Source organism: Syngnathus floridae, chromosome 14 (genome assembly GCF_059516105.1).
Source record: "Syngnathus floridae isolate MCC-2025c chromosome 14, RoL_Sflo_1.0, whole genome shotgun sequence".
Lineage (NCBI taxonomy): Eukaryota > Metazoa > Chordata > Actinopteri > Syngnathiformes > Syngnathidae > Syngnathus > Syngnathus floridae.
The window spans coordinates 6,182,234-6,209,341 of NC_142426.1; the positions used below are offsets into that span (position 1 = coordinate 6,182,234).

General features: G+C 46.3%; 1 protein-coding gene and 1 long non-coding RNA gene across 2 annotated transcripts; both read right to left on the reverse strand.

Annotated features, from left to right (window-relative positions):
- Nucleotides 1–303: 303 nt before the first annotated feature.
- LOC148387290 (uncharacterized) lies at nucleotides 304–8,148 on the reverse strand. The gene is made up of 3 exons (XR_015862637.1): nucleotides 8,100–8,148; nucleotides 3,319–3,493; nucleotides 304–3,251 (listed from the first exon to the last, which is right to left on the reverse strand). It is a non-coding gene; the product is annotated as an uncharacterized LOC148387290 (long non-coding RNA).
- Nucleotides 8,149–9,263: 1,115 nt separating this feature from the next.
- On the reverse strand, nucleotides 9,264–15,707 carry LOC148387291 (Krueppel-like factor 6). Its single transcript, XM_088396659.1, has 4 exons — nucleotides 15,009–15,707; nucleotides 12,793–13,357; nucleotides 11,990–12,113; nucleotides 9,264–11,910 (listed from the first exon to the last, which is right to left on the reverse strand). The coding sequence occupies exons 1-4, from the start codon at nucleotides 15,162–15,164 to the stop codon at nucleotides 11,859–11,861; spliced, it is 897 nt and encodes a 298-aa protein (XP_088252785.1). The 5' UTR covers nucleotides 15,165–15,707; the 3' UTR covers nucleotides 9,264–11,858.
- Between the last annotated feature and the right edge of the window lie 11,401 nt (nucleotides 15,708–27,108).

A 27,108-nucleotide genomic window follows, 5' to 3' on the forward strand; every position in this document is an offset into this window, starting at 1 on the left:
TACAGTGCCGCTATTTGACGTTTGTGAATGACACACAAGCATCCCTACTTGTGATTGGTCAATTTCAAGAGCGGCAACACGTGATTGGCCGAAGCTACTCACCTTTTTAGCAAGACGGATAGGTTAAAAAAAATATATATATATTCCTGATAGATCTTTTGGGGAAGGGGAATTAAAAAATAAATGAGTATTATAATATGTTAATGTGAATTTTTACAATTAATAGAGTGATAAAACAAATAGTTTGGCTGGAGTTTATTTAAATGTAGTTTTACCATTTTTCCAGCAGATGTCACTGTATAACAATTTTATTCCCTTCTTGAGTCCTTCCTTCTGAATAATTTCTTTAGTTTCTCGTTGCCACGTAACGCATGTAGTTGCAAGGTTCAAATCATCAAAATTAAACAGGCTTATCTATATTTTACATCGTAAAATTCCAATGCTGCTTGTACTGGGTTGAGAGATGAAGAGGAGTGTATTACAAGACAGTATTGCATTCAAGTAGCATTGTATGCAGTATCTGCAGGTATAGGATCATTGTCAAAGAATATGTAATGTGCATTATTTTAATCATCCTCGGAAGAGGCCTCAACAGTCCCTCTTGTGGTACACATGTGTACTGTAGGTATTAATCATTTAGCAGCGAGCGAATTGCCAACCTGCTCTCCTTAGGACTTGGGTTTTTGTTTTTTTACAGGGTGAGTAATGTTTCACCCCCCCCTCCGTCACCGCGACCGAAACCACTCGGCGCATTTTTCACACCGAGATATTGCAGATGACTGCGGCCGACCTGACGGAAAACAGCTTCTGGAGGCCAGAGGTACTTAAAACGCCAGTTGAACAAAAGATTTTACGGTCAAATCAATGAAAGTGCAGCGAGGAATACAAGCAGAGTTAATGAGACGAGACACAGATTGTTGGACAAAGCAAGACGAGGCAAACAGATCCATGATATGAAGGTCAAAGGTCACATGATGTCTCAAATGACACAATGCACGCCACATGGCACGTAAGCACAACGCAATAGTAAAAAAGTCAGGCTGCTGTGGCATGACGGTGTCGTTCCCGTCAATATTTGTGGATGTTAGCATGTGGCATCGTGCCAACTAATTGCAGCCCTGAGAACAAGAATGATAAAAATCGCAATGAGAAATGTGCAACTGCTCTTTGGAGATATTTCCCACTAAAATGTCTTATTAGGCGTCTAATGAATAGCTTAATCGTATTCAATATTCATTTGCTTGGAGGCTTGAAGTCCCAGCAGGCGCTTAGATCGCTATCAGCGCTGCTATGAGCTCATCGGAGCCACCGGAATTTTCTTTCCGAGACATTCTTTTCATTAGGTGTGCATTGTGGATGGAAATTTGGATCCCATCTGCCTCCTCACCCCTCCTTCCCCACTCACCCGTGGGGCCAATTAGGGCGTGGGGGCTAAACGAAGCGTGCTGGTAAAGTGTGTTTACTCTGAAAACTGCCCGGTAATTTGAAGAGCGTCTACATTCAGAGCCTGGAGGACTTTCATTTCCATCCTGCGAGTTTTTTTTTTTGTGTTGCTGAATGACACGTTCACACAAACGCACATTGCGACCATGAATAAAAACAAAAGCTGATGAATTAACTCACTGATAGTAACTAGAGGACTAACAAACTGCCTACTCAACCAGCTGATTGAAAAGCAAACAAAAATGACAAGCTGGGCCCATTTACTGACCGACTGACGGAATAACTGATTGACTGAGCAACTAACAAACCCACAGACAGATTTGATTAATTGATTGTCTTTGGTGAAGGTAAGCAAACAAACTGATGGCGCCCACTGACTTCTATGCAAATGAAGCTTCATGTCCATACACGGACAAGAGGGCCTCCAAACGGAGACGTGGCGCAGAATGTTGAGTGGCATCCTCATACGTCTTTTCTTTCCCTTTGGCTAAATTGCGCTTTTGTCGCGACGCCTTCACACCTGCTGCGTCTCGCCCGTAACCTTGTTGCATATTTCATGCGGCCCGCATGTTTCTGTGTCACGTTCTACAAAGCTGAGGCGGAGGAGGAGGAGGCGGGATGTTCTGGCACCTTCTTCTTTCCTTTTATTGTTTTGCATCAACACGCGTGCACAACAAAGTCAATTAAGGTTGCGCAAAATCAATGCAAATATGATTCATCCACAAAGCACCCAACAAATCCACCGAGCTGACCATCTGAACAACCACTTTGCATATTTAAATGGCCGCCTTCTTACAATTACTTTGAGCGTTTCTTTTCCAAAAGCGAAATGTGAGATTTATTTATTATTCACTGGCTTAACTTCTTTGAAGGAATAATCTTTTTGATTTCATAAAGTTGATGTGCTGCCATGCAGTCGGCGGAAAGTTTTCATTCACACCTTTTTCTCACCTCACGTTGCCATGGAAACAGGCTGGCACATACGCGCACGCACACGCGCACAGACACAAACACACACGAACATGCGTCTATAATGCGTGTGCCAGTCAACGTATACGTATTTATGTGCGTACGTGTGTGTGTGTACGTGTGTATGTGCGCGCGAGCAAATAGCTCCCGGCATATTTGTATTTATCTGACTGTCTGCACTTGTTTGTACACGTGTGTGTGCTCATATCATGTGACTCACTGAACAGCGTGCGTGCGCGTGAAGGCGACAGACGGGCAAGAATAAAAAGGCAACTGATGACTTTCTGACGGAACAAATGAACAAAAATGCACTACGTATCTCAGCAAGCAGATGCAGATGCGTGTGTGTGACATTTCAGCCCTTAAAAAGGAAGATTTGAATTGACCAGTAAAACCAGCACCATTACACACGCTCGCGCGCACACACTTACGCACGCACGCGCAGTCAATTAACCCCAGTCAAGTGCTGCCTCAGGGGAATGCGGAAATACAACAGAGGTGCATTTGTGGAAGGTTTCATGTTTGTTCTTTGGGCTTATTTTTCTATTAATACTGCCACCTACGCACAAGTTGTCATGTCAAACACAGTTTTCATAATGATTTAGATTTACACACCAAAAAATGCCATGGGGATTGTCGTCAATAGAAATAATCTGTTGCAGGTTCAAAGTGTGGCCATTTTAAAGCCTTTGTTGTGCGTGGAGAAGTTTCACGTCAAATTGCGAGAATCGTCGGCTGCAGATAATTCGGACTCGTCTTGGTGTGTTTGACGAGAGGCACAATCACATGACATCAGATGCCAAGGTGTTGAGTAAGGTGGCAATGAGGCTAAAATGAGTCTGAAAGAATATTTGTCATTACCACTTGGAACGCTCGAGGTCAATTTGAAATGATGCAAGCTCGTACTTGTGCACATATGAGAGACGTTTCCATCTGCCGCTGATTTGATTTTTTCATCTTCCTGCTATCATCTGTACACCATCTTGCCGCCTTCATCCAAGCTTGTCTCCTTGTCTTGCCATCTTCTCTTTATCTCAGCATCATCGTGGCCTTTGTCGCTTCCTGTTTGCTGCCGCTGCCACTGTGCCGAATATGGACAGAAATCCTCTCTTGCTTTCTTTTTGTCTTTCACTCTTCTTATTCACAAACACACACAGACATGCATGCACACGCAATTGTACACGCGTGTGTCTGAATTAGCCTGCCGTAGCCGCCGGCGACTTTCATCTTAATAAGTGGATTGTTTATGCGCCTATGAGCCAAATGTTGCCGTGTTGCTCATTACTGCTGAGTGGGGAGGGAAGTGTCTCCCGAGGCTACACACAAACACACACACAAATTATAGTGGCCACAATAGTAAAATATGTCAAGGATCACTGGCGGAGCTAGAGGGGGAGGCCTGCAGGGGCACTGACCCCCCCCTGGAAATATCCTTGGAGCACCCCAGTCCATTTTACCAAATTATTTGGATTTTTATCTTTTTTACCTGAACCCCCAGATGAGGTGGTTAGACTGAAATGTGGCCCTTGAGCACAAAGGTTTGCACACCCCTACTGAGGAGGTTGTCTATAAGAAAATTTAAAATGAGCCCATAATGCTCATCCAGTTTGCCGAATTGTATTGCCCTTGTGCCTTTCTTTTTTTCTTCTTTCAACTTGCCACACTACACGATTAGTGTACAAAGTGCAAAACTTTTGACTTTAGCTTTGATCACATCGCTAACGACGGCATCACGTTAGCTGCCGATCCAGCTCGGTCCGCTCCACCTGCAGATGATGAGTGGAGCACTCGCACATATGTACACGTTCTCATGCTGACATCTGTTTGACTTTGGACTGTCAAGGGCTGAAGGGATGAAAGCACCCTGGCGCCTCTGATTCCCACTTCAGTCGGAATGGCAAATATAGACGAGATGCCACAACATGCCGTACACCGGCGCCTTCGATCAATGGGGCTAAATAAGCTAGCTAGCTAGCATAGCATGTGCTGCAAAAGACACACCGCTATCAACGTCTTTTTTTTTACTTTGCGGTTTATTTCAAGCTGTTATTAGATATCTATTTCCATTGTGTAACTGGCAAGTAAAAATCATGTTCTATGTTGGTTGTTTCGCTAATTTCGATTTGACTTTGTATGTTTTCGAGGCACGTTCATTTAGTAGTTTATCCTTGATTGCTCGGACAAGGTGTTTGAACTCTTGTATTGATAATTTTTTTTATTCGAGGAACAAAGACTAAATCATTTCGTCCACTTGATAATTTTTTGAGCCGAGGACAGCGGGTCGACAGCGGGTCGACAGCGGGTTGACAGCGTGACGCGCTGACGATCATCTCTGCGGGGTAAGGTTGCCGACTTGCTTTTACGACGCGTCCTTTTTCCAATAAAGCACTAAAGCGGCAAGCACATCCCAGACCGCCGCCCGGACGAGCCCGCCAACCTGCGAGTAAAACGAGTAACGTCCCTCCAAGGCCGAGCCGCCTTCCTAATTAAAGGCATAAATTCTTTCGCCACCTCCTCCCCTGCAAAGACAACTGCAGGAAGATAAAAAGGAAAAGAAAAAAGGGGGAATCGACGGAAAAACACTCCAAAGTCCTCGCGGGGAGCCTTGCTGTTCCCATAATGCTTTGATGGAGGAACACACCTGAATTTAAACAACAGAAATATGACAAAACTACTCAAAAGAATCAAAAGAAAATGTCGGCGCTTGGTCTTGTCGTGTGTGTCAACACATCGACACTGTTCAATGCAAAACATAATGCTACGAGCAAAATAAACAATCCACAAATCATGTCCATTTAAATGTCATCGCAGCGTGATCAAGTCATCTCAAAGTCGGATTTCTTTGGGTTGAAAATGTTGCTTGCGCCTTCAGGTGAGGTTACGTGTAGTCTTTCACTTTTAGCACCCGCGTCGCTTTGTGTCAAAACGTCACCAGAAGCAACACGTAAACAGGAATAGCTGTCGTAAAATAAAATAAAAAATAAAAATCTCGGCTCGCCTTGAGACATTTTTACCTTTTACGCTCTATTTCGCTGACCTTCTGTTTTTGTTGTTTTTTAACACCTTAATCTGGACCCCCCGCATCACTTTGATGGAAAGTTCCGGAATGGGGAAAAAAAAATGGATGAAGAGCGGCAGGCAGCCTTGGCGGCTGGCGTTTGAGTGCCGCCGATGACTTTATAGCTTATTTCGCCACGCTGAGGAAGCGCCATTTAACACAAAATCAATGAGCTTATCGCTTCAGTCATAAAAGTGGGAATGAGCGAGCGCTTTTGACTGCCGAGTGCTGACGACAAAGACCTCCAGCCTTTTAGAGCGAATCTCATTGAAAATCGACAAGTAAAGCAATTTCCAGTCGGACGTCATTCAAAAATCGACAAATTCCGAGAGTCCCGATAGTTCTATGTCCTTGTCCGCCAAAATCAACGGAGGTCTTACGAGAGGATCGCCAGGCATCGGGAAGCTTCAAACTTGTCGTTTTGAGTTTGAGCTCGCTCAAAATCAGGTCAATAATCGCCCTTGACCATCTTCATTTCAAATCGACAAGGTGTGATGAGTACAATTGATAACAGCTTAAAAAAAAAAGCAGCAGGCAGCTCAGTCCGGCCTTCATATCTTCCCTAATTGAGGCGGCCTGCAAAGCTAATTAATTAGCAATTATGCGCTAACGGCGTTCATTGACGAGCCCCGCTAGCGCCTGTTAGCCCCCAATAAATACTGATTAGCCGGCGCCGATCGCTAAGTAGCTCATCGCTAACGCGCTCGTTAAGGACGGCTCAGACAAAATGAGGCCGCCGGAGATGATTTCACGCACGGACGGCCGCGTGGCTAGACTTCTTTTTCTGGATTCGTTTTTGAAGGTCACATAGGGAGCCTGAATGGATCTGGATTCTGCCAATCCACATCTTGAACATTCATTTTGACGCCCGCGTAGCTTCGCCTGCGCCTCGATTCGGAGAGTCGTTGTTTATGTACTTGTGCTTGGGGCCATTTTGACGTTTTTACAATCCTGAACTCTTTGTGTTTTCTCGCCTTATTTTTGCTATGTAGCAAAGGCAAAACTTTTGCGTCCTCCCCAGAGTGACTTCAACTTTGAAACCTTGACTTTCCCAACCCATCGACTGGCGCAGGTGGGCGGGTGCCAAGACATCTTTTTGATCCAAACTCTGCCACTTTTTGTCGGAGAACGTCATCAAATAAAGGGAATTATTAATGCGCCATCACACGTTTGCGCTCACATCAACTCGTCATCTTCCATGTGTGTATGTATGCGCATTGTGTAATTGTGTGTGTGTTCAAAGTTGGAGGTGTAAGGCTGAGAAACCGTTTTGAAATTCCAGAAGTCTTCTAACCTAATTGAATGAAACATAATCTAATATAAATTGATGTAATTACATTTAATTTAAATTTAATCCAATTTGATTCACCACCTATTATTAGTGTCAGGTCAAAAATGTGTGACACGAGCACATGGCTCGGCACAGGATGCGTCCGTTGGATCCGAAGACTTGCCTCGGCGCCCGACGGAGCTTGTTGGTACGATGGCCGTCAAACGTATGGAAAAAGCCAAATGGCAAAATCCATAAAGTCATTTTGCAGAATGTCAGCCAGCATCAGCGTATCGATCCTCGTGGGTAACTAAATCCAGCCGTCAAGCGACCGCAGGAGCGTCCGGCGGCCAGATATACAGCTCGCCGTCGGGCGGGGGGCTGGCCGGGGGCTTACGAGCCCGCCGTTCAGTCCGCGCGTCACATGAATCAAGCCAATTGTGCGGCGGCGGCCTCGTAAACACAAGGTCGCTCGGCTCGGAGCGGCGGCGGGATGGAGATATAAAGGCCTCGTATATATCCCAACAAGGCCTCGGGTCAGCGCAAACATCACCTTGAGCCCCCCTCCTCCCCCTCACTCACTCATTTACTCGCTGGCATTCTTTATTGCCGGTTGCCACAACGATGCCGACGTAGTCTCCAGGACGATTACGCGTTTAGCCGAATTTGGCGACTTGGCAGACTTCGGACCCGACGCGTTTGCTTTTATACTCCTCGGGCGGGTGGGCATACGTGCACGTCATTGTATTTCATTCCAAGAAATGACAACAGCATGCAGCGGGACAACCCAATTTGTCGGACGCATAATTATTATGTTTTCTGTCAGCACGTTTTGATTTAAAAAAAAAAAAAAGAAAGAAAATATTGTCAGAGTAAGAATATTATTCAAACTATTGCTATGCAATCATGAAGTCAGAAAGATGCACGTTTACACACAATATTGACTTCCCTATTATGAATGTTTACATTTAAGTGTGTGCGCCTGAGTGTGTGTTTACTGTCAACTGTCCGACACAGAAAAGAAATGGAGCAGCAAAAAGTCTGTCGCCTCACTGTCGTTACATAACAACTATGTCGCGCATCCGAGGCCCAAAATAGCGCCACTGCCTGGCCTAGGAGGGGAGGGGCAGGGGGTCGGTCTCAAAGCAGACATGGGGAGGTTAAAAATGTCAATCAAAATATCAGTCATACAATTGCGACCCATATAAACAATATAAAATTATAATGTTTGTGATATTAAAGGGTTTACCACAGTAACTTTAATACTGAAAAGACAAACATTCTCAATTAAAGCATGGCAGCCCCGGTCAAAGTGCACTGGATACAAACCACACAAATCACTCAAAGGAAGAGACTCACCTCTAAAGTGAAATTCCAACTTCTCAAGATGCGATGCGCGTGCACCTAAAAAGTCACAAGAATTGCATTTCACAAATTGCATTTCATATATTGCACAACACATACTGCTAGCAAGGTAGCAATGAGTTTGGAAGCTAGGCTACATTAGTGACTCGGCTAACCCTTTTGCACAACAGGATGCCAAGCTAAGCTATGTTAGTACTACTCACCAAATGCTTTAATTTTATTTAATGTTTGGCTCAGTTTCACTCGCTCGGCGGCTCCTATAGAGCCTTCCTATGATTTTGAGCAACAACATACCTGTTGCACACTTTCCTTCTCCAGCCCGCAACAGCCAATTGGAGCGCCCGTCACGTGACCACATGACATTCAACTCAATATTTAATGGTAGTACTTTAATAACACTAAACGGAATTAGATGTTAGATTGGGAATACTTTTTTTTTAAGCGTGAGATAGGACAGAAATGCATCACCTGACTAGCGCTCGATGGGACACTATAGAGACATCTGAAATCGAATTTAAAACTAAAAGAGTGAGAGCAAATCAGTTTTTGGAGTTCACACCCATAATCAAGTGCCATAAATTGCATATTGATATTTTGTACAAGTCCTCAGTTGCAGACATAAGTCCAATGAAACACGCACATGCAAACAATGCAATTAAGTGTGAACTGAGATCTCAGTCTAAAAGTGAAAATATGTCTGAGATTGTGTGTGCACGTGTGCACAAATAAGTGTGTGTATGTGACAAGTGACAACTAAATTACAACCCTGGGCTCTGCATTTGTGGCTCAAGCCCACGATAGCATGATAGCATGTTATTAGCGTAGCACACACACACGCGCACACACACACACACACACCTGATGGCTGCTGTCAGCTTAATGCACGAGCATGTGTGTGAGTGTGTGTGTTTGTGTGTGTGTGTGAGAGAGAGAGACTAAGTAACAGGTGCAGGTGGACTCTGACTTTTTGTTCTTTTGTTTTGTGTGATCGCAACCACAGACTTGACCACAATTTCTAGTACATATGCTTCTTCTTCTTTTAATTAAAATAAAACATTGTCCATAAGGACTACATGACAACCTGAAACTGGTACATAGATCCAAATGGCGAGTGTGTGTGTGCTACGCTACAACCGCACGACGACAAAATGAATACTCTTTAATCCAATAAAAGCCTTTTTTAATCCACTTTCTCATAAAAAAAACATTCGTACACATTCTGCGCATTTTACAAAACAAAGTAAAAACACAAGCGTCACATTTGATCATCCAAACAAGTCACATGGCAAATAAAAAAATAAAAATAATACTTGTGAGTGCTTTCAAAAACATTTCAACATTTTTTTAAACAACCCCCACATGGTTTTCTTGGTCCCCGGTTGAAAAAGGGCCTTGTTGGAAAATGTCTGCAACAAAAAACACTTTTGCTTTGTCAAGCTCGCCAAGTGGAAGAACAAAAAGAAGCAGAACAAGGGACAATGGCCGCCCTCATCTTGTCGAGCATGAGGCGCACGCTTGTTGGCGCGCCACAAGTTGCGCTTTTGTTAGCCTTTAGCTTAGCTTACATCAGCGAGATGAGCCAAAAGCCTTCCACAATCTGTGCTCAACTCCCCATTCAAGATGTAAGTTTTTGTCTTTTGTCAAAAATCAAAATGGCAACATCACAAGATTAAAGTCATATCATCAAGAACGGTTGGAAAATTACACGATGCAAGTTTGCGCATCTTTTATTTTGTTGCCGTAAGCTACAAATGGTCAACGTCGCAATCAAAGGTCAAAACGACAAACCGCTCACGCACTTCGTTAGCGTCTGATGAGTCCAGAAAGAAACACGTCGGCAAAAAATCGTCGCATAGTCAGAATCGTTTTGATGAAAAAATGAAGATTGGATCTTTTGGAGAATAAGTTTAAAATGTTCTAGATGAAAGTCATTTTTTTCCTGTGGAAAAAGACGTAACATTAAAAATGAGTCAAAATGCCAAAATTGAAATGTCAAAATTTACAAGGAGGAAACTCACGTAAATTATTTTGATTTTTGAAAGCTCTCTCCATTAGAGTGAGGAGAAGCTTTACTACTCAGTAGCAAATCCCAGAAGTTCCACCCACGCATTCCCGTCTGACTCAGTTGGGGGGGGGGAGAAAAAAAAAGGAAAAAAAACAAAACATGAAAATGTCTATCTTGTCTTTCTGTGATTCACGCGATTTATTGTGGCGGGGTAGGAGGAAATGAGCGTCTGTAAAGCTTTTTCAACAACTACATTGCTGCACGCGCACGTGTGTGTGTGTGTTGTGTGTGTGTGTTAAAGAGGACAAGGCCACTTGCGTAAGGCATCAGGAAGGTCAACAGTGCACTTTTTTCTCTCTCCATCTCCAAGCCAAAGAAAAAGTGAAGGCCCCAAAAGCACTCTTAGTGGTCTGATGGATTTTCTACAAGAGCAACATGAAGCGAGCCGCTCTCCAACCACGTCATTCTCCAAGCGCAACAAATGCGAACTGACCCCCCCTCCCATGCAACAACCCCCCAACATTCACACGACATCCGCAGCCTGTGAACACGCTGCAATGTGCACGCCGGGACACTAGTTGGCACTGTAACCTTTTTTTGGATGTCAAGTTAACTGAAGCGTTGGCACAACCATGATGAATCTTAAAAAAAAAAAACACCACGCCTCTTGGAAACAAGAAAAAAATGGAATTCAAATCAAAACCCGTTTGGTGATAAGCTTGATATAGATTTAGGCAAATTTTTAGATCCCAGCCCTCCAAAGTTTTGTATTTCACAAAAATTATTATTGGATTAATTGTATTAATAAAAATAAAAGACATAATCATAGTTTGGGAGTCTTGTTGGATTTCTAGCAAGAAAAAAATTTGGACTATTCAAAGATTTCTGACTGTTGCAAGATGAGTTGTCTTAAGACAAAAAGTGGATTGAAATATAAAGTATGAATTCTAGAAGATGACAGTGAGATTTGGGGGCCGGGGGTTGTATGTTTTATGAGACAAAAGTTACATCTGATCAGAATTGGAAAATGAGCAGATTAATCTGAGGAGATTAGCGTTGATGGTGTTCCTTTCCAGCGTGTTTGAGTGACACTGTTGGCGTTCAACGTCCAATTTTCTCTGTCTTGCTTCAAAAACAAGGAAAAAGAGCTTTCTGGCGTGTATCTTTTCAGACAGGTTACGTCATACATTGCACATTTATGAGCTGCACCAAAACAAAACTTAACTCCCTCTCTCCTTTTTTTCTTTTTGTGTTTGTTTTAAAGAGCAGGGAGCCGTAGTTCCACCTCCAGGCTTCCAGAGGGCGCACACACAAAAAGAGAAGCCCTCGTCCGCTCTCCAGGCTTTCTTTTCATTCACTCACCATTCGAAAGACGCCATTCGTCCACCATGCACGGCGCACTTCAGAAAACCGCCGCAGGCATCCGCAGTCCAAACACTCCCAAAAAGTCCCAAGATCCTTCGGGCAGTGGTAGTGGGGAGGGAGCAGGGACGGGTTGTGTCCCCCCCAAAAAAAAAAAAAAAGCGTCAAACACCATACACAAATTCCTGTCCTTTCCAGAACGTTCCTGCTCCAGTTCAGCGAGGTGTCGGAGGCACTGAGTACGGTGCAAAATGAGAGCCTGCGTTGACTTCCTGCTGAGCGGAACGTTGTCTGCCGCGCTGCGCCGTCGAATGCCTCACCGGCCTCGCTAACGCCACACAGGTCAGGAAACATCCGTCCACTTGGCCGCCATTTCTGCCGCCGCCTTAGATGTGCCGCTTCATGTGCAGGGCCAGGTGGTCCGAGCGGGAAAAACACCTGAGCAAAGGATAACATCAGATATTTTATCTGGGAAAAAATGGAGCGGGAATGATCTGGTTAGCTAGCGCTTTCGAACCTGTCGCAGTGGCTGCATTTGAATGGCTTGGCGCCGGTGTGCTTCCTGAAGTGGCGCGTTAGCTCGTCACTACGCGCAAAGCGCCACTCGCAGCCTTCCCACGAGCATCTGTACGGCTTCTCGCCTGCCACGTAAAAGCACAAACACGCGTTAGCCACCATGCGAGAACATCCAACTTGTTCCAATCACCTCCTGCTGTTATGCTCCATGCAATGCTACTTTTGCTCACAATCACATGTGGAAAGTATGGCTGCATTATCATGCTTATTGTCAACAGATTGTGTAGTAATCCATGTGGCGTTTGGTTTGTGACACACAACCGACTATTGCGTTGAGCAGAAAAACAAGCTACTGTGCTGTGGTATGCATCTTATGTAATGTGCGTGTGTGTGTGTTGCCATTAAAGTCGGGGCGGGGAAGGGGTGCGCTCACATGGCCGGGCAAGGATGCGAGGAATGTGACTTCCTCCACTAATGGGGCGGCGCTGTAGCTGTAAACAGCTCGCTTGAGGGTCAAAGTTGACGAGGCTCACATGTGAAAGAAAAGCCAAAGAGTGCGAGTCTCATCTTCCGCGAGCGAAATGTGAGCCGTGTTTGCAGGATAAACATTGTGTGTTTGACAACATCAAAGTATAATTTCCTCTCGCAAACGTAAAGGTTAAATCCAAAAACAAACCTATGTGGAACAAAATACGAAAAAAAAACTTTGGACCACAAAAGCAAACTATTTTGCGGGAAAATCTTGCCCAAGAGTTGCACAGGTAGGGTCCAGGTTGCTTAAAAGGTTTCAAGACCTGTTCGTACCTGTGTGGGTGCGCTGGTGCGCCTTGAGGTGCGAGCTCTTGGTGTACACCTTCCTGCATCCGTTGAAGAGACACCTGTGCACTCGCCTCCTGCCGTCGGGCGACACTTCCCCGCCGGCGAGCCCCGCCCTCTCCGCCCCGCCCGTCCTGCCTTTCGCCATCACATGTTGGCCGCTACCCCACGCCCGCGGCCCCGCTGGGCCCTCCTTGGCCAGCTCAGGCGAGGATGGCGGCGTCCCGATGATGACAGCGGCGGCTGCGCTCAGGTCCTCGGCGTTGTCGCCCAGAAGGTCGGCCAGCGAGCCGACAGGGAAGTCGAGAGCAGGTGACAGTTCCTCTGAGCTGTCCGACGCCTCGCTGCTGGCGTCCGAGTGGAAGCAGCAGCCGGCCGCGTTGTCCTGGCTCTCCGGGGGGTCCACATCCTCCTTGGCCAGCTTGGGGTCAGCCGCCTTGTCGCCGCACGCCAGCATCAGTTTGCTCCACAGGTCCTGCTGGTTCTCGAACTTCAGCTCGGTCGCCGACACATACGGCTCGGCCTGAAGGTAACGCTCCAGCTCCAAGCATGTCTGGGAAACAAACACTGTCATTTATCGTAGCACACGCCGGGCGAACCAGGAAGAAGAGTGGTTACGTCGCGCGTTGATGTCACGCGCGCGGACTGACTTTTCCAACGTAACGTTCCCGGCTGCCGTCTGCGGGCCGAGCGCTTGTAGATCTTTTAGTGCCATCAATTATTCAGCATAATGTGGATTTAATAATGCATTTGGAGGCACGGCCAGAAATAACATCGCACACCGGGGAACCGAGAGCAGGGAAGGGAAGGGGGGGTGAAATGGTTGTGTGTGTGCGTGATGGCGAGGACAAGGGTGTCCATAAAAAGCTCCGGCATGAATACTGCAAGATCCACTTTGGGAATGTACGCCAGGGACTTTGGAAGCGGCTATTGTGGGTCCGGCGTGGGCCAAATTCTGAAGGCAGCAGATAACTGCGAGAAGGGAATCCGCAGCGGCATTCCCGGACAAAACGTGCGGAGGAGAAGAAGAAGAATGCGGACTCCGAGTTGAGAGGCGCATCCCACTCGGACTTGGAAGGATGCACAGCTGAGTGCGCAACTCAACAATTTGAAGCTGGGGCCGCCTTGGAGGAGGTGTGCCCGAAGCCGTCGCACCTCCCGTTTGAATGACAAAAAACATAGAGCGAGCTCGTCGAAAGTATCCAAGCCCGTCCCGCATGCTGCAAAGTTACAATAAAAAAAATCGATGCATTCAAAGCAAGCGATGGCAGCGACATATTGCCGTTTCTCGATCTCGACCTCCAATTGCATCGATGAACGGCAAAATCACTTCGAAACCGTCTAACGGCCTGAAATTTAAAGAGTCGGTCGGCATCAAGCACTTGACGATGGCGTATTTCTTGATTTTGCATCGCAAAACTCGCTTTTCCAAAACAGTCCGACTTGATGAGCTGAAGGAGTTCAGATTCAAGCACTTCACCATCAGCGACGTCAAAATAAAAAATGTAAAGAGCAAGTACTCATTATGATCATTATGATTTATTGATTCGGATGCCAACTTGCATTCCTGAAAATAAAAATGAGTTGAAGTTTGGTAGTTTTGCCCCTCTTGCTTGCACAGCTCACTTTTGCTGTCAGTCTGTGCGCATGCACGCGTGACAGCTCCAAGCATGCGCATGTCGACCCCGGGAACTTGCCTTGGGGGAGGTCCGATGCAAAAGGAATTCCACTATAATCTTTTGTTTTGGCACGATTAAAAAGCCACTAATGAAGGCAGCTGGGAGCTGTCAGTCGGCGCTTGTGCACGTGTGACAGATCCGCGCGCGCGCACGCACGAACGCACGCACGCACGCCTATCCCCGAACTTGCTTGCTCGCTTGCCTGCCTGCCTTGGGGGAGGTCCGACAGAATCTTTTATCTCGCTACGATGCGTGGATTTTTTAAAACTTGTAATGACAAAAAAATGCAATTTATAAATGGATGGTGTAGAAAAATAGTCAGACGGGGAACTGTCAGTCAGCGCGCGTATGCGCGCGCAGGACAGTTGCGCATGCAAAGTTTGCACTGGCACGCACATCGCCTGCGCGCTTTGCGGATAAATGACGGAAAAAGCCATCATTAAGTTGGCGTCAAATCGACGCGTTAACTTTCTGAAAATATATGCAAAAAAAAAAAGATGGGGGTGTTCCCTCGCGTGCGCTTACCTGCTGCCAATACTCCTCCAGGGACGGTAAGGCGGAAAAGTATCCGGTGTCGTGCACGATCTGGAGCTCCTGGAAGATGCTGCACATGGGAATGACGTCCATCTCAGCCGGATGCCTGGTGGTCCTACGAGCGAGCGAGCGAGCGAGCGTGCGCATGTACGTCGCGCTTGTTCCGGAGCGCAGCGCACACTGACTGAAGTCTGCTCCGGAGTGTCAGCTCCCTCTAAACTCGCGTCTCCCTCCCACCTCGCTCTCGCGGTTACAACTACACACGAACATGCACCACGTGATGCCGTGACGTTTCATGCTGGTCCAGCCAATGAGCTCCGGGGACCGCTCGACCCGCCTGCCGCTGCGGCCCGCGCCAATGCCTGCCCGCGGTCGGAGCCCCTGCCGCGGCCCAGTTGGCTGCAGAACTCAGGAGCTCCAACCGCTCATTGGGCTGCGCCGGAGATATTTTTAGGCCGCTATATATGCGCGCACAACCAGGAAGCAAAACGCAAGCGGAGGTCTCCGTGAGTGCGCGGCTGGCTCGCCAGGCGCTGCTGACTCTCCGGAGGATCAGCGGCGCAAGCTCAGACAGCGCAGCCGGAGACAGGCGCTCCTGTCCGGCTGCTGAGGACGAGAAGGTGCCGCTGAGACCTCCGTCCACTGGAGGTCTGAACATGATGGTTCGTCGGTCAGTCCATCCATCCATCCATCCATCCATCCATCCATCCATCCATCCATCCATCCATCCATCCATCCATCCATCCATCCATCCATCCATCCATCCATCCATCCATCCATCCATCCATCCATCCATCCATCCATCCATCCATCCATCCATCCATCCATCCATCATTAACGTCATAAAATATTAACGTAATTGCATGTCTCAGTTCAAGTAGAGAATTGTTATAAAATACTAAAAAGAAAAATACATCATATTCGAGAATAACTTGAAAAGTTGTACTTATAAAAATAAAGTTCTATAATAAACCAAAGTTGTATGATAGGTAAGAAAGCATTTTTCAATAGCAAACAATCTTACAAGAAAAGTTTTTGGAGAAAGTAATAGACGAAGGTTTATAGTAGAACCTCAAACGTCTCCAAGTTTGAACAAATTGGGAGTTCGAACAAATACCTTTGAAGATTTTGAACTCCTGAAACTGAACAAAACATCGGACTCCGAACAGTTTTCTGAGCTGGGTCGAGGCTAGCCAACGCGTCCCCAAGCGTTCCCGAAGCAACTTTTGATTCGGCTCGACAAGATAAAGCGCGTCTCGAGGTTAGCTAATGGCGTCTCCGATTAATCCGTTTTCAATTATTTCTTATGGGGAAGAATTGAATCGGATTCCAACCAAATCGATTTCTGACCAGTTTTCTGAAACGAATTAAGGTCGAAGTCAGAATTCTACTGTATTTTGAAGAGAAAAAACTTGAATGGGAGAAAAAAATTCCCACTTTGTACTAATAATTCGACCACTAATTAAAGTAATTTCCTGGGAAATGGCACAACAGACAACAAAGACGGAAAAGGAGAAGATTCCAGAAAATAAGATCAGGTATCCCTCTAAAGACCAGATTGGAATGGCCCTCTCCCCCTCCCTGCCTTCATGAATATTAATCAGAGGTTTTGCGGTTGTCGATTTATGTTCATGATTTGCGTCTCATTAGGACGTCAACGTCAAAGGTGCATTTGGGGAAATGTCACATTGCATATAAGGCCCCGCCCCACTCCATTTCATACTGACGACAATTACAAAGGCTCTGCTGAGAACCAGGGAACTTGCTAGAAACTCGAGCAACAAGCTCAAGAAAACAACCTCAACCAGTCAAACAACAAAAATCAAAACAACTAAATTAAAGTGACAAACATCATTTGAATCGAGCCCTGAACTGAACCAACAATGCAGCCAAACAACAACCAACCTTTACCAAACAGCCAATCAAAAATAACCAATCTAAACCAAGCGATCTGAAAAAAGGAACCAGCAGACAAATTGAAATGAGCAACCAAAACAAAGAATCAACTATTAAAGCAACCAATGTAAGAGGCTCTCAAACGGAGCCTTGTGGAACACCTCTCTCTAATTTTGATGTTTAATGGATAAAATATTTTCACCCAAAAAATCTCAAGACATTAAAATCTTTTTATGCAAAAAAATCTGACTTTCAATCTCAAGAAATGATTTTGCATTTTATTTATCTTAACAAAAACTGCAACTTTATTATGCTCACATGACCACCCTCCCAAAAAATGGCGATCGCGAATATGTGCAAGGATACACACTCACACACGCACACACATGCACATGTGTGATTAGTTGCCTCACTTTGAAGCAGGCCAGTTGCAATATTGATGCAGACGTAGTTTTTATGACAAAAGTAGTAAAATGCGCCACTTTTCCACCGTAAACTTTACGACACTTTATTGTCTCAAAGTAATTAAGAGAGCATTAAGTTTAATGTGCGGCGCACAGCTCGGGATTACACACAAACACACACACGCAGCAAAAAATTGCTCATAAAACATGTTTACGTTGAAATATAAGAACTGTCCAAAAAAACAAACAAACCAAAGAAACTGTTACAAATTTCAGTTTTCTTGTTTTTCAGAATAAAACAATCACTATCATGTCTTTTCCTTCATTAATAAAAGACTTTTCATCTGCAAAATAAAACATTGCTTTGAAAATAGAAATCAACTCATGGTACAATTATTGGCCCATCTCTGGTGCAAGTGCGCCTAGGGAAGTGTCCGGCAACAACAAAGCACCTCGTCAATATTGCGTCCATATTTGCCTGCTTTGTATTTGCGGCGAGGACATTTGAGCATTGATACGCTTTATGGTGGCTCGGTCAAGGTAGCAGGCTGCCGGTCATCATCATCATCATCATCATCATCATCATCATCACCAGGAATAAAGTGATTCCAGACATGAAACAAGCTGCGTCCACGTTCAAAGTGATTGTCTGTCTTTGACATTCATGTAATTGTAGCAGCCCGGCGTTGCCATAGTAACCATCACAAATTCACTGTCCAATATTTGGTCAGCACCGTGAACAAAAACAGCTTGTTAGCCGATAACTTGCAAGGATGTTCTAGAAAAAACTATTTGGAAATAATATGAATGACTCATCAATGATATAAACAGATTTTTTTTATTTTGGGTCAGCAGGATGAGGCATGAAATGATATGTTAAAAATAAGGACAAAGCAGTTCCAATGGAACTTTTGTGTAATCGTCTTTGTGGTTTTGCCGATTTTGGTTGGCTGACTAACTTAGCTCACGACGGCTCTTCTGTGAGCAGCTTTTCACGACAAGGGAATAAAAACGTAGTAAAAAGGTGTAGCGAGTGAGGTCCGAGGCGAGCGGCCCGCATCCTGTTGTTGACGGAAAGCGTCCGCGTCCCTTCCGACGGGAAATGCGGCCGGCTTAAAAATAGCGCCGACGACTAGCGCAGCTCGGGAGCTTTCCTTGCCTGCCGTCTTCCTGCACTTGTGTCAAATGTCAAGTTGAGCGGCTTACACGTTGTCTCCAACAACGAGAGCCCCCACTTCAATTTGGCTTTCTGCAACTCTGCATGCCCGGAGAAAGACCATCGTGGGAGTTGCGCTGCGCTCCCACGCAGGCCCAGCGGCAGCTGCGAATGCCACAAGAGGAGCCAAAGAGCCCAACGCCCCCCCCCCTCATAAGGCCTGCAACAAACAAGAACGTGAACCCTTTCTTCCCACCCTTTCTCAGAGTAAACGGGCCCCCTCAAATCCCGCCTCTTTTTCCTTCCCCCTCCACACCCCGAGGGGAATCCTCGGCCCCGCCAGCGGCATTCCACATCCTGTCCGGCCGACTCGCATGCAAAACAGCTTTCTCATCGTTACTGTTATTTGAAGAAAGAGAGACATGAGAAGGGACCCCCACCAAGATTTCTTTCCGTTTCATCCGCATCCACAACTGAGGGACCAAAAACGTAAGAAGAGGTTGTGAAGGAGCTTAAGAACAATTTCACCGATCTAAATCACAACACTTCTAATCCACACAAAAAAGTCTCGGCTGGTAAGACAGGATGTTGGTCGTATTGGTTCGACGCGGCTGTTTTCAACTTGTCCTGCAAGATTGACGAAGATGTCATTGTCGCTACAATAGCTAAACGCTACAATGTCACGTCACCTTCTGACATGTGACTGACGTGTCAAGAAACAACATCAAACATGAGTGACATCGCAGCCAAAGCAATCCATCAGTGAGCACAAATTACAGGACGACCTTCGCCCAGCCAAAACCCAGCGTGCCTTTGCCGGCTGCCGTTGTCCGTGGCAACGGCGAGCACGTGTTTTGGCATTTGTGAGTCACGGTCGTCGTCAACGTAGCCACACTGCACCGCTAACTTCTGGTCAACCTTGTTTTGTGAGTCACAACTGGGTGTGCACCGCGTACTGGAACGCTACAACAGTTGTTATTTTGGGAATGTGTGAGAGTCTACTTTTTGTGCGTTTGTGTGTGTGTGTGTGTGTGTGTGTGTGTGTGTGTGTGTGTGAATGGCAAATTCACCTATTATCTTAAGGCACCTCTGGACCTGTAAAATAATGTGGGAAAGAAAAGCTTCTTTCAAACCATGCTAGCTATAAGCAGAAATTCCAGAAAGGAAAAGATATCTGTATATTAAAAAAGTCATTTTGTTTTGTTTGAATGAAAATAATTGATTCAATTAATCTATATGATGAGACGGGGCGACTTCATTTGAAGGACACGTTGCGCAGCCCGAGTTCAGATCCAATCAAATATTTGCACCTCGTCAATGACTGCTAATTAGCATCCCGGTCACGCCGGGAAATTCATTTTCCCGCTCTTGACGTTTGGCTTCCATGCTACGCGGCGGGCCTACGCTGCCAGAAGCCGAGCGGGCGCCCGTCTGTCTCTCGCACGTGGCGGGCGGCGTACTTCAAAGAAGCGACCGCTCGCCACTCGCCGTCACGTTCGTCTGTCGCGCGTCCGATGCCAAAAGCCAAAGTGGCAAATGAGTTTGCACACGCAAAATAATCAGTGACAATCACGCAACGGGGCGGCAGCCAATCAAAATGGCCTCGGCACAAGCTGTCCTCACACCTGCTTGACCAAAACAAGAAATAACAAGCCTTTGGTCACAAAAAATGAGGACAGAAGTATTGGGACACCTATAAGAAGTGACGCGTTTGGTCAAAGGATTAGTAAAGCAAATAGTTGACAATCGAAGTCTTGAGACACGGACAGGAAACGGAACAACATTTTCGACAAGTACGTCCACAGAGAGTTAATCAAAGAGTTTGACAAAGTATTAGGACAGCTGCATAAAGGCAAAAGATGGCTTTGCTTTGCAGCCATTCATTTCAACTGAGTTCACCTCCATCTTCCCACAAAGTCCCAATCACACATTGGACATGTCTGGATACGAGACGGACGCTGACGACAATTCGGCAGACTTAAAGCGGCGCGCATGTTCGTCAGGCGGGTCAAAACAGGACACCAAAAGCTCCAATGTCGGGCCAGCCCGAGCACGTCGGAGAAAAGTTTGTTGTGCTCGCCTGGTTCTCATGAAGTCACGTCCTGACATTGGGCCAAGTACACACGCACACACATGCACACACTTACACTCGGAGGCCCCCAAACAAAAACAATGCAGCCAAATGAGCTATAAGTGAAACAAGATAAAAAAAAAAAAAAAAAGAGCGCCCTTCTTTAATCGCTTGCATGTGTTCGGACGGCAGGGATCGATACGTTGTTGCTTCAGTAAAAGACTCTCACACATGAGCCGAGATCGTAAATCAGCAGCAAAGAGAAAGAACATTCCCACATGCAGCCAGCGTGGCTGATGTCCAACTGCGCACCAGCGCCAAAGACCTCAGAAGAACTTGCGCATGACCGCCTCAAAGGCAAGGTAGCAAAGAAGGCAGGAATGTAGGGAGGAAGGAGAGATGGGAGGAGGAAGGAAGGAAGGAGAGAAGGGAAGAAGGAAGGAAGGTTCAATTCTGTTGGAAAAAAGCGAGAAGGCTCCAGAAGGTGCAAAGTAAGTGCTACGGGGAAGAATAAAAATGAGCAAAGAGCGTCTTCAATGTTGAAACAGTTGAAGTCCGGTTGGGGGAGATAACGGCGGCCATTGTTGGACACGGTCCCTCCAGTGCGACAAGTTGAAATGCTTCCCGTAGTCTGTGCTGAAATCTCGGTTTTGTTCTGCACTCTTGCCTGTGGGACAGCCCGAGCAGAGTTTGGGCCCAGGACGAAAAAGTTATGCAACAACTTTGGCAAGGCGCACGCTCGCTTTGGCTCGACTGGGCCTTTTTTGCTTTTCTTGCTCTGTCTTGATCAAGCCAAAGAGTTTGGAGGATGGGCTATCGCACAAAAAGACATCTTCATTTTTTTCTCTGTTGTCTTCCTGAGCACTTGCACACCGGTTGAGATGTTGGTGGAACGAGAAGGTTCTTGGCCCGACTGTGAACCGCAAAGCCACCCGCAAAAACGAATCTGCACTTTCCCGCGTCCGTTCCCAATTGGAGAATGATGACATGGTTGAAAGGTGCGCAAAATGCGTTTCTTCATCCCCGCCGAACGACGAGTCGCTGCCGGTGGCTCGACAGCTCGTCACTTTGATTGACAGCTCGCGGGTCGGGCGGTGGAAGGCACATCAGTCAGCCAGCCGGCGGCGGCAAATTGCGTCTTTCAGCGGGAAATCCTGCCTGCGAGCATGTGGCGCGTTGTGGATAAGCTTTGGGCGGCAATTGCGCTCCCCGGCTAGCACAAAAGGACCCTCACGTTGCTTTTGGGCGCTTCAAACGTTAACCAACTTGCACTTACTTGACACTCAGCAGCGGCACAGTTTATTTCAAGAAGTGGACTTTTTTTTTTCCTTGACATGAAGTCTTCACATATGATTTGAGAAGAATATTTTCATCATGCTTGCGCTGGACTTTAATAGCGTCAGCGCTACCTGTCGCTTTGATTGCGTAATTTTTGTTTTAAGGCAAAGCCAAAGTGAGGAAGGACATTTTGAATGGAACAACTATTAAGTCGTCCTCGTGCTTGACGTCAAGCTTTCTCTCATGAGGCAAAGCGTGTCTGCGTTTATTGCTTTCGGACAGGGGTGTCAAATTCATTTTTTTCTCGGGCCGCATTGTCGTCATAGCTTCTTTCGGAGGGCCATTATGACGGTCAACCCAAATAAATGTATGAGCACCTCCTATTATATACAGTAAAAGCTATAAAACAAACTGACAAATAACTCGGCTTCAAATCAGACGAGTAAAAACTGGTCAAATATTTTAAAAAAGATATTAAAAGTGAAGACAATTTGCAATTCTAGTAATGACACACAAATTTGACGCACAATTTGTCTTCGCAGGCCACATAAAATGATGTGGCGGGCCGTATCTGGCCCCCGGGCCTTGAGTTTGACACCTGTGCTTTAGGACCTCCACGTCTCTGCACGTGTTTTAAAATAAAGCAGGTCATTTCAAAAAAGAAAGGGCGAGAAAAGATTAAATTGTTTTGTCAGCCGTGTGGATCGAGCCAGCGCCTACAAGTTAAATCCCGCTCGCAACGCTGAGGGCCATTTGGATGGTGCGCTCATCACGTCTGGGCACCACGCACACACACGGACGGAAGATTGTGTCTCGTGTACGTGGGTGTGCCGCTTTCACATGCTGTGTTTTACAAGGCAAGAACGTTCTGTTTGCTTTTGTTTTCCGTATTGACTTTCTCGCAGCACAGCTTCAGTATTGGAGCGCTGGTTCCGGCACGCAGCTTGCCAGACACTTCATTAAGTAGCCCCAGAGGCTGGGCTGCATTGTGTTTGTTTACACAAGGAATGACATTTCTTACACTCCTGCAGACCGCACCTGAGGTTCCGTACGGAAAGAGTCACACGTCGCCTTCACCCCCTCGTATTCAAAATCATGAGGCCAAAGATGGCCTCATTGAAATTCTCCACCTGCAGCTTCACAATAGGATTGCGATGTGATGCATGATGGGTAAAACGCCCGGCCGCGCTCATCATCACACCTGAGACGCAACTTCTCGACTTCTTCATCGGGATCGATCCCGTGCCCGCGTTTGTTTTCGGGTTGAGGCGGAAGACGTTCAAGAGGAAATGAGAAGTATCGAATTCCGTACACAGGCGCGAAGATCAATAGCAAGCATGGACGTGAACGTTTGCTTACAACAATCATTGCTTTGAATTATTCAAACAACATGCCACGTTTACATATTTCAGTTGATAGCTGAAAATATAACATAAAATTATATCCACCAATTATTTTTTTATAAAGCATCAACCCAAATGAATGAATACATTTGCTATTTGGAGTTATTTACTGTAATTTGCTTTTTCAGTTATTTGTACTTGAATGAATTTGACTTTTTTTTTTAAAGCAGCAGAAAATCATTTATTTGTCTAACAGGCCAAGCTGTCATGGCGCTTCGTAGCGCCACACTTTCTGATCCACTGACAAATATTTCATCATTTGCTCCCATTTCAGGTAGTCATTGTTGTGACCAAAGCGTGACAATTGAATCTTTCGAGAATGAAACGAGTTGAGGACAAGTTGCAACACACGGCGTCTGCGCCATTCTTCCAGCAAACAGCAACGACGTTTCCCCAGGTCGCCCACCGTGCGACTCTCTCGCTCGACTTTGATGTTTTCCCGACGCTCCTGCTTGGCGTTTCCCCGCTGTTGCGACATGCGGGAAAGCTCCATGCCACAAACAAGCCGAGATCATTCGGGGGGGGGGGGGTTCACGAACACTTTAATGCCCTGCCGGGAAGATGCCTCGAGGCTTAACCGGAACTTAGTGTGGCAAACATCAGACCAAGCCAGCCTGCTCCATTTCAAGCAAGTCCAGTCTTGACTTCCTTAAAGAAATTAAAAAGTAATCCAAGCCATTCACATTGCTCTCAGCGTTAGCATGTCAGTGTTAGCATGCTTTGTTTGCTCTACGAACTTTCTGACAAAACACCAATGGAGTCTCAAGTTTTCACCGTAAACTTTCAACCTGGAACCTAGGTAAAAAAAAAAAACAAATGTTGATATAAAGTCTTCAGTTAACATGTTCTCGGCAAGTGGTACTCAAATGGACGTCCCTCGGCTCAGCGCATTAAGCGCCCTCGGCTCGCACCGCTCGGATCGGTCGCCAGCGGCGATGAAAGTGACGACGGGCCTTCAATAAGGTTGCTTAATTATTTAGGGCGCCTTAATGACGTGTCAAAACGGACAAAACAGGTTCATAAGAGCAGCTCGGCTAATTGGCTTTTTCTTCAGCCAACCGACCGGATGTATTTCTCCAGTCGGTCCACCATCTCGTCGTTCTGGATCGCTAACACCAGCAAAGTAAGGGGGAAGTACCAAGGTTGAGTAAAAATAAAATAAAAATGAGGTTCAGGTTTCAGAGTAGGTTTCTAACCCGTGTGAGGGTTTCAAAATAAATGGCAATGTGAAGGTGTTTGCAGGGTTTGGCTTTCAAATCTCCAAGTGGCATCCAGACAGCGTCGCTATCAATCTCCCGCCAGCTAGCGACAAGCTAAAGAGTGGCAAAGTATCGGCGTCCAATCTGAGACCCCGCTGGCACCAGTGTCCCCTCCTTTCCCTTCCTGACGTGTTTATTGAATTATAATTCTTGTGCGCAGCGGCGACGACGGCGGCGACAGCGGCGGCCGATCGATGCGCCGGCGAGTCGGGCTAACAAGCGGCCTGCATCCGTGATGGCGGCCACGCAGACCCGCACTCACGCCTGTCGGCGTCTGCTCTATTTACGGCCTGCTTTGTTTTAACATCCATTCAGGATGAGTGGAAATCAATTTTTCATTTGGACTTAATTGTGTGTGCCGGCCGGCCAGGCCTGGCCGCCCCCCGCGAGAGCCTCGCCGGGTGGTATTTTATAGCTAATTACACGTGTGCCGCCCTCAGCGACCGCCGTGACGCTCGGGGGAACACTGGCAGCCATCTTGACGCCGGCAGCCGGAGTCACGCGATCAGTACCAGCATTATTTCAACGTATCGATACTCGCAAAGTTGGCCGATACTAGTACTATAGCTAAAGTAGGATTTCGAACCTGGATTACAGTTTCAAATGATTCAAGACAGCATAAGGATTTCGAGTGAAGGTTCTAAGGTCAAAATCGGAGGCTTAATGAAGGCTTTCCAGTTCCGATTAGGGTTTCAAATGACAGGTTACGATGCAGAGTCAGGCTTTCACGTAAGGGTTTCATGACTTCGATACCAAAATGATTTCTATGTGATGTTTTTATTTCAATAAAAACCCATTTCTGCATTTTTTGCTACTTAACTATTTGCATGGGGATTCTTCAATTTCAATGTAGATTAGAACGTAAAAGATGAATTTCTTTTGAATTACATAACCCTAAGTCAGTGAATTCCAATTTGAATTTTTTTCTCGGTCGGGAAGCCAACCCTTCCCATCTCATCTCGTTTTCCCTCCACATGTTGTTTGCGGCCCCAATCTGCCCAGTGCAGCGTTTCGAGTACACCAAGACGTTCACGTTGAGACATGTCATGATCAAAATGCCGTCGAGACGCTTCAGCATACAAAGCGATCGCCGCGGGCGATCACGGCGACGCCCAGTTTGCGGGCGACCAATCATCGGATGAACTGAACTGAGATTTTCCTGCTCTTTGGAGCGGCTTCCAGATGACGGCTCTCATTTATTTGTTGTTGGTGGGCTTTGAATGAAAATTGTCACTTATGATGAAAACCTCAATTCTTCACTCGACGCTGATTTGGATAAATAGAAATACAACCATTCCTGGATAGCTCGCTTGATATATTGTGCATATATAAAAAAAAAATGCTGTGACGATGACATTCCCGTCAATCTGCCGTCCTGACATTTGATGGAGCAGCAGGTCAAAAGCATCGTTCGCTTGACCGTCGGCATCGCTGAGTCACCTGGCCGGCGCATCCGTCATCCGGCATCCAGGAAAGGCTCTCAGCCTGCTTCTCCTCTCCTCGCCCCTCCCCTTCCCACCTAGCGACTGCCGTGACTCGCCCTGTTGATGTCACGCCGTTATTGTTTCCAGTAAGGCAAGGACGTCCCCTCTGTGACTCCAGCAAGGATTTTCCACGTGTATTGCTTCACTTGTAAGTGATGGGATATCGACAACTGGAAATCCACACATGAAGTTCTGAAAAGCAAATGTGTGGGACTGTTCAGGACAGAATTTTGGGGACTCTTTTGAAGGCATTTTTAGTCTTTCATGGAGCTCAAAATAAAGTGATTCTAATGTTAGGCAATGACAAAATCGATGCATTACGGCGGTGCTCTCTGATGGCGATCTATAAAATTAGCCAAAATTGAGCACATATTTTTGGATTAAAGCGAAAGCAGTTGTCGTACTCCGAGGACAATGTTTACCGGGTGCCGCTGTAAAACGCTGACGACGAGCTAAGTAAGTCTTTGACTTGAAATGACGCAGCGGAGTCCCGTAAAATGCAGCTTGCTGGAAATGAACAACGTACATCTTCTTTACACCTCAACGCGGTGTACGTATAGACGGCAGCCCGTCCCGCCCCGCCCGCCGCCACCGCAATTATGTCTGCACACTTGAGCAATATAACCCGGCGCACTTATATGATGTAATGTGGCGCAATAAGTCCACTTTCCAATTAAAGGCCCAATTGGTCTCCGGGCGCTCGCATAAACTAATATGTTTGGAGACCCACGGCCCCTCGGAAAGCAGCGCTACATCTCTGGCAAAAAAAAAAAAAATCCTCTTTTTATCTTACTACACTTGCACACAGGGAGAGAATATTTCAAGGATGCAGTTGAAAGGAGACGTCTCGTCTCACTGGGGCTAGCTAAGCGGTGAGCTGGGATGAGCTACACATAGAAAGGGCAAGCTGTGAAAAACTGCAAAAAGTGGAGAGCGCAGAAATGCACAATCCACGCATGAGGGAAGCTTCATATCGCGAAGGAAGTTGCTCAAAACAAAAACAAATATCCATCACATTTTCCAGATGATGATGAAATGACAATCCGTGCAAGGGTGCGCTCGCTTTTAGAGAGTCCACTTGACCCACATGCTCACAAATCACCTTAGGAATCCAAGTGGGAATCCTGCACTTAGTGAGTC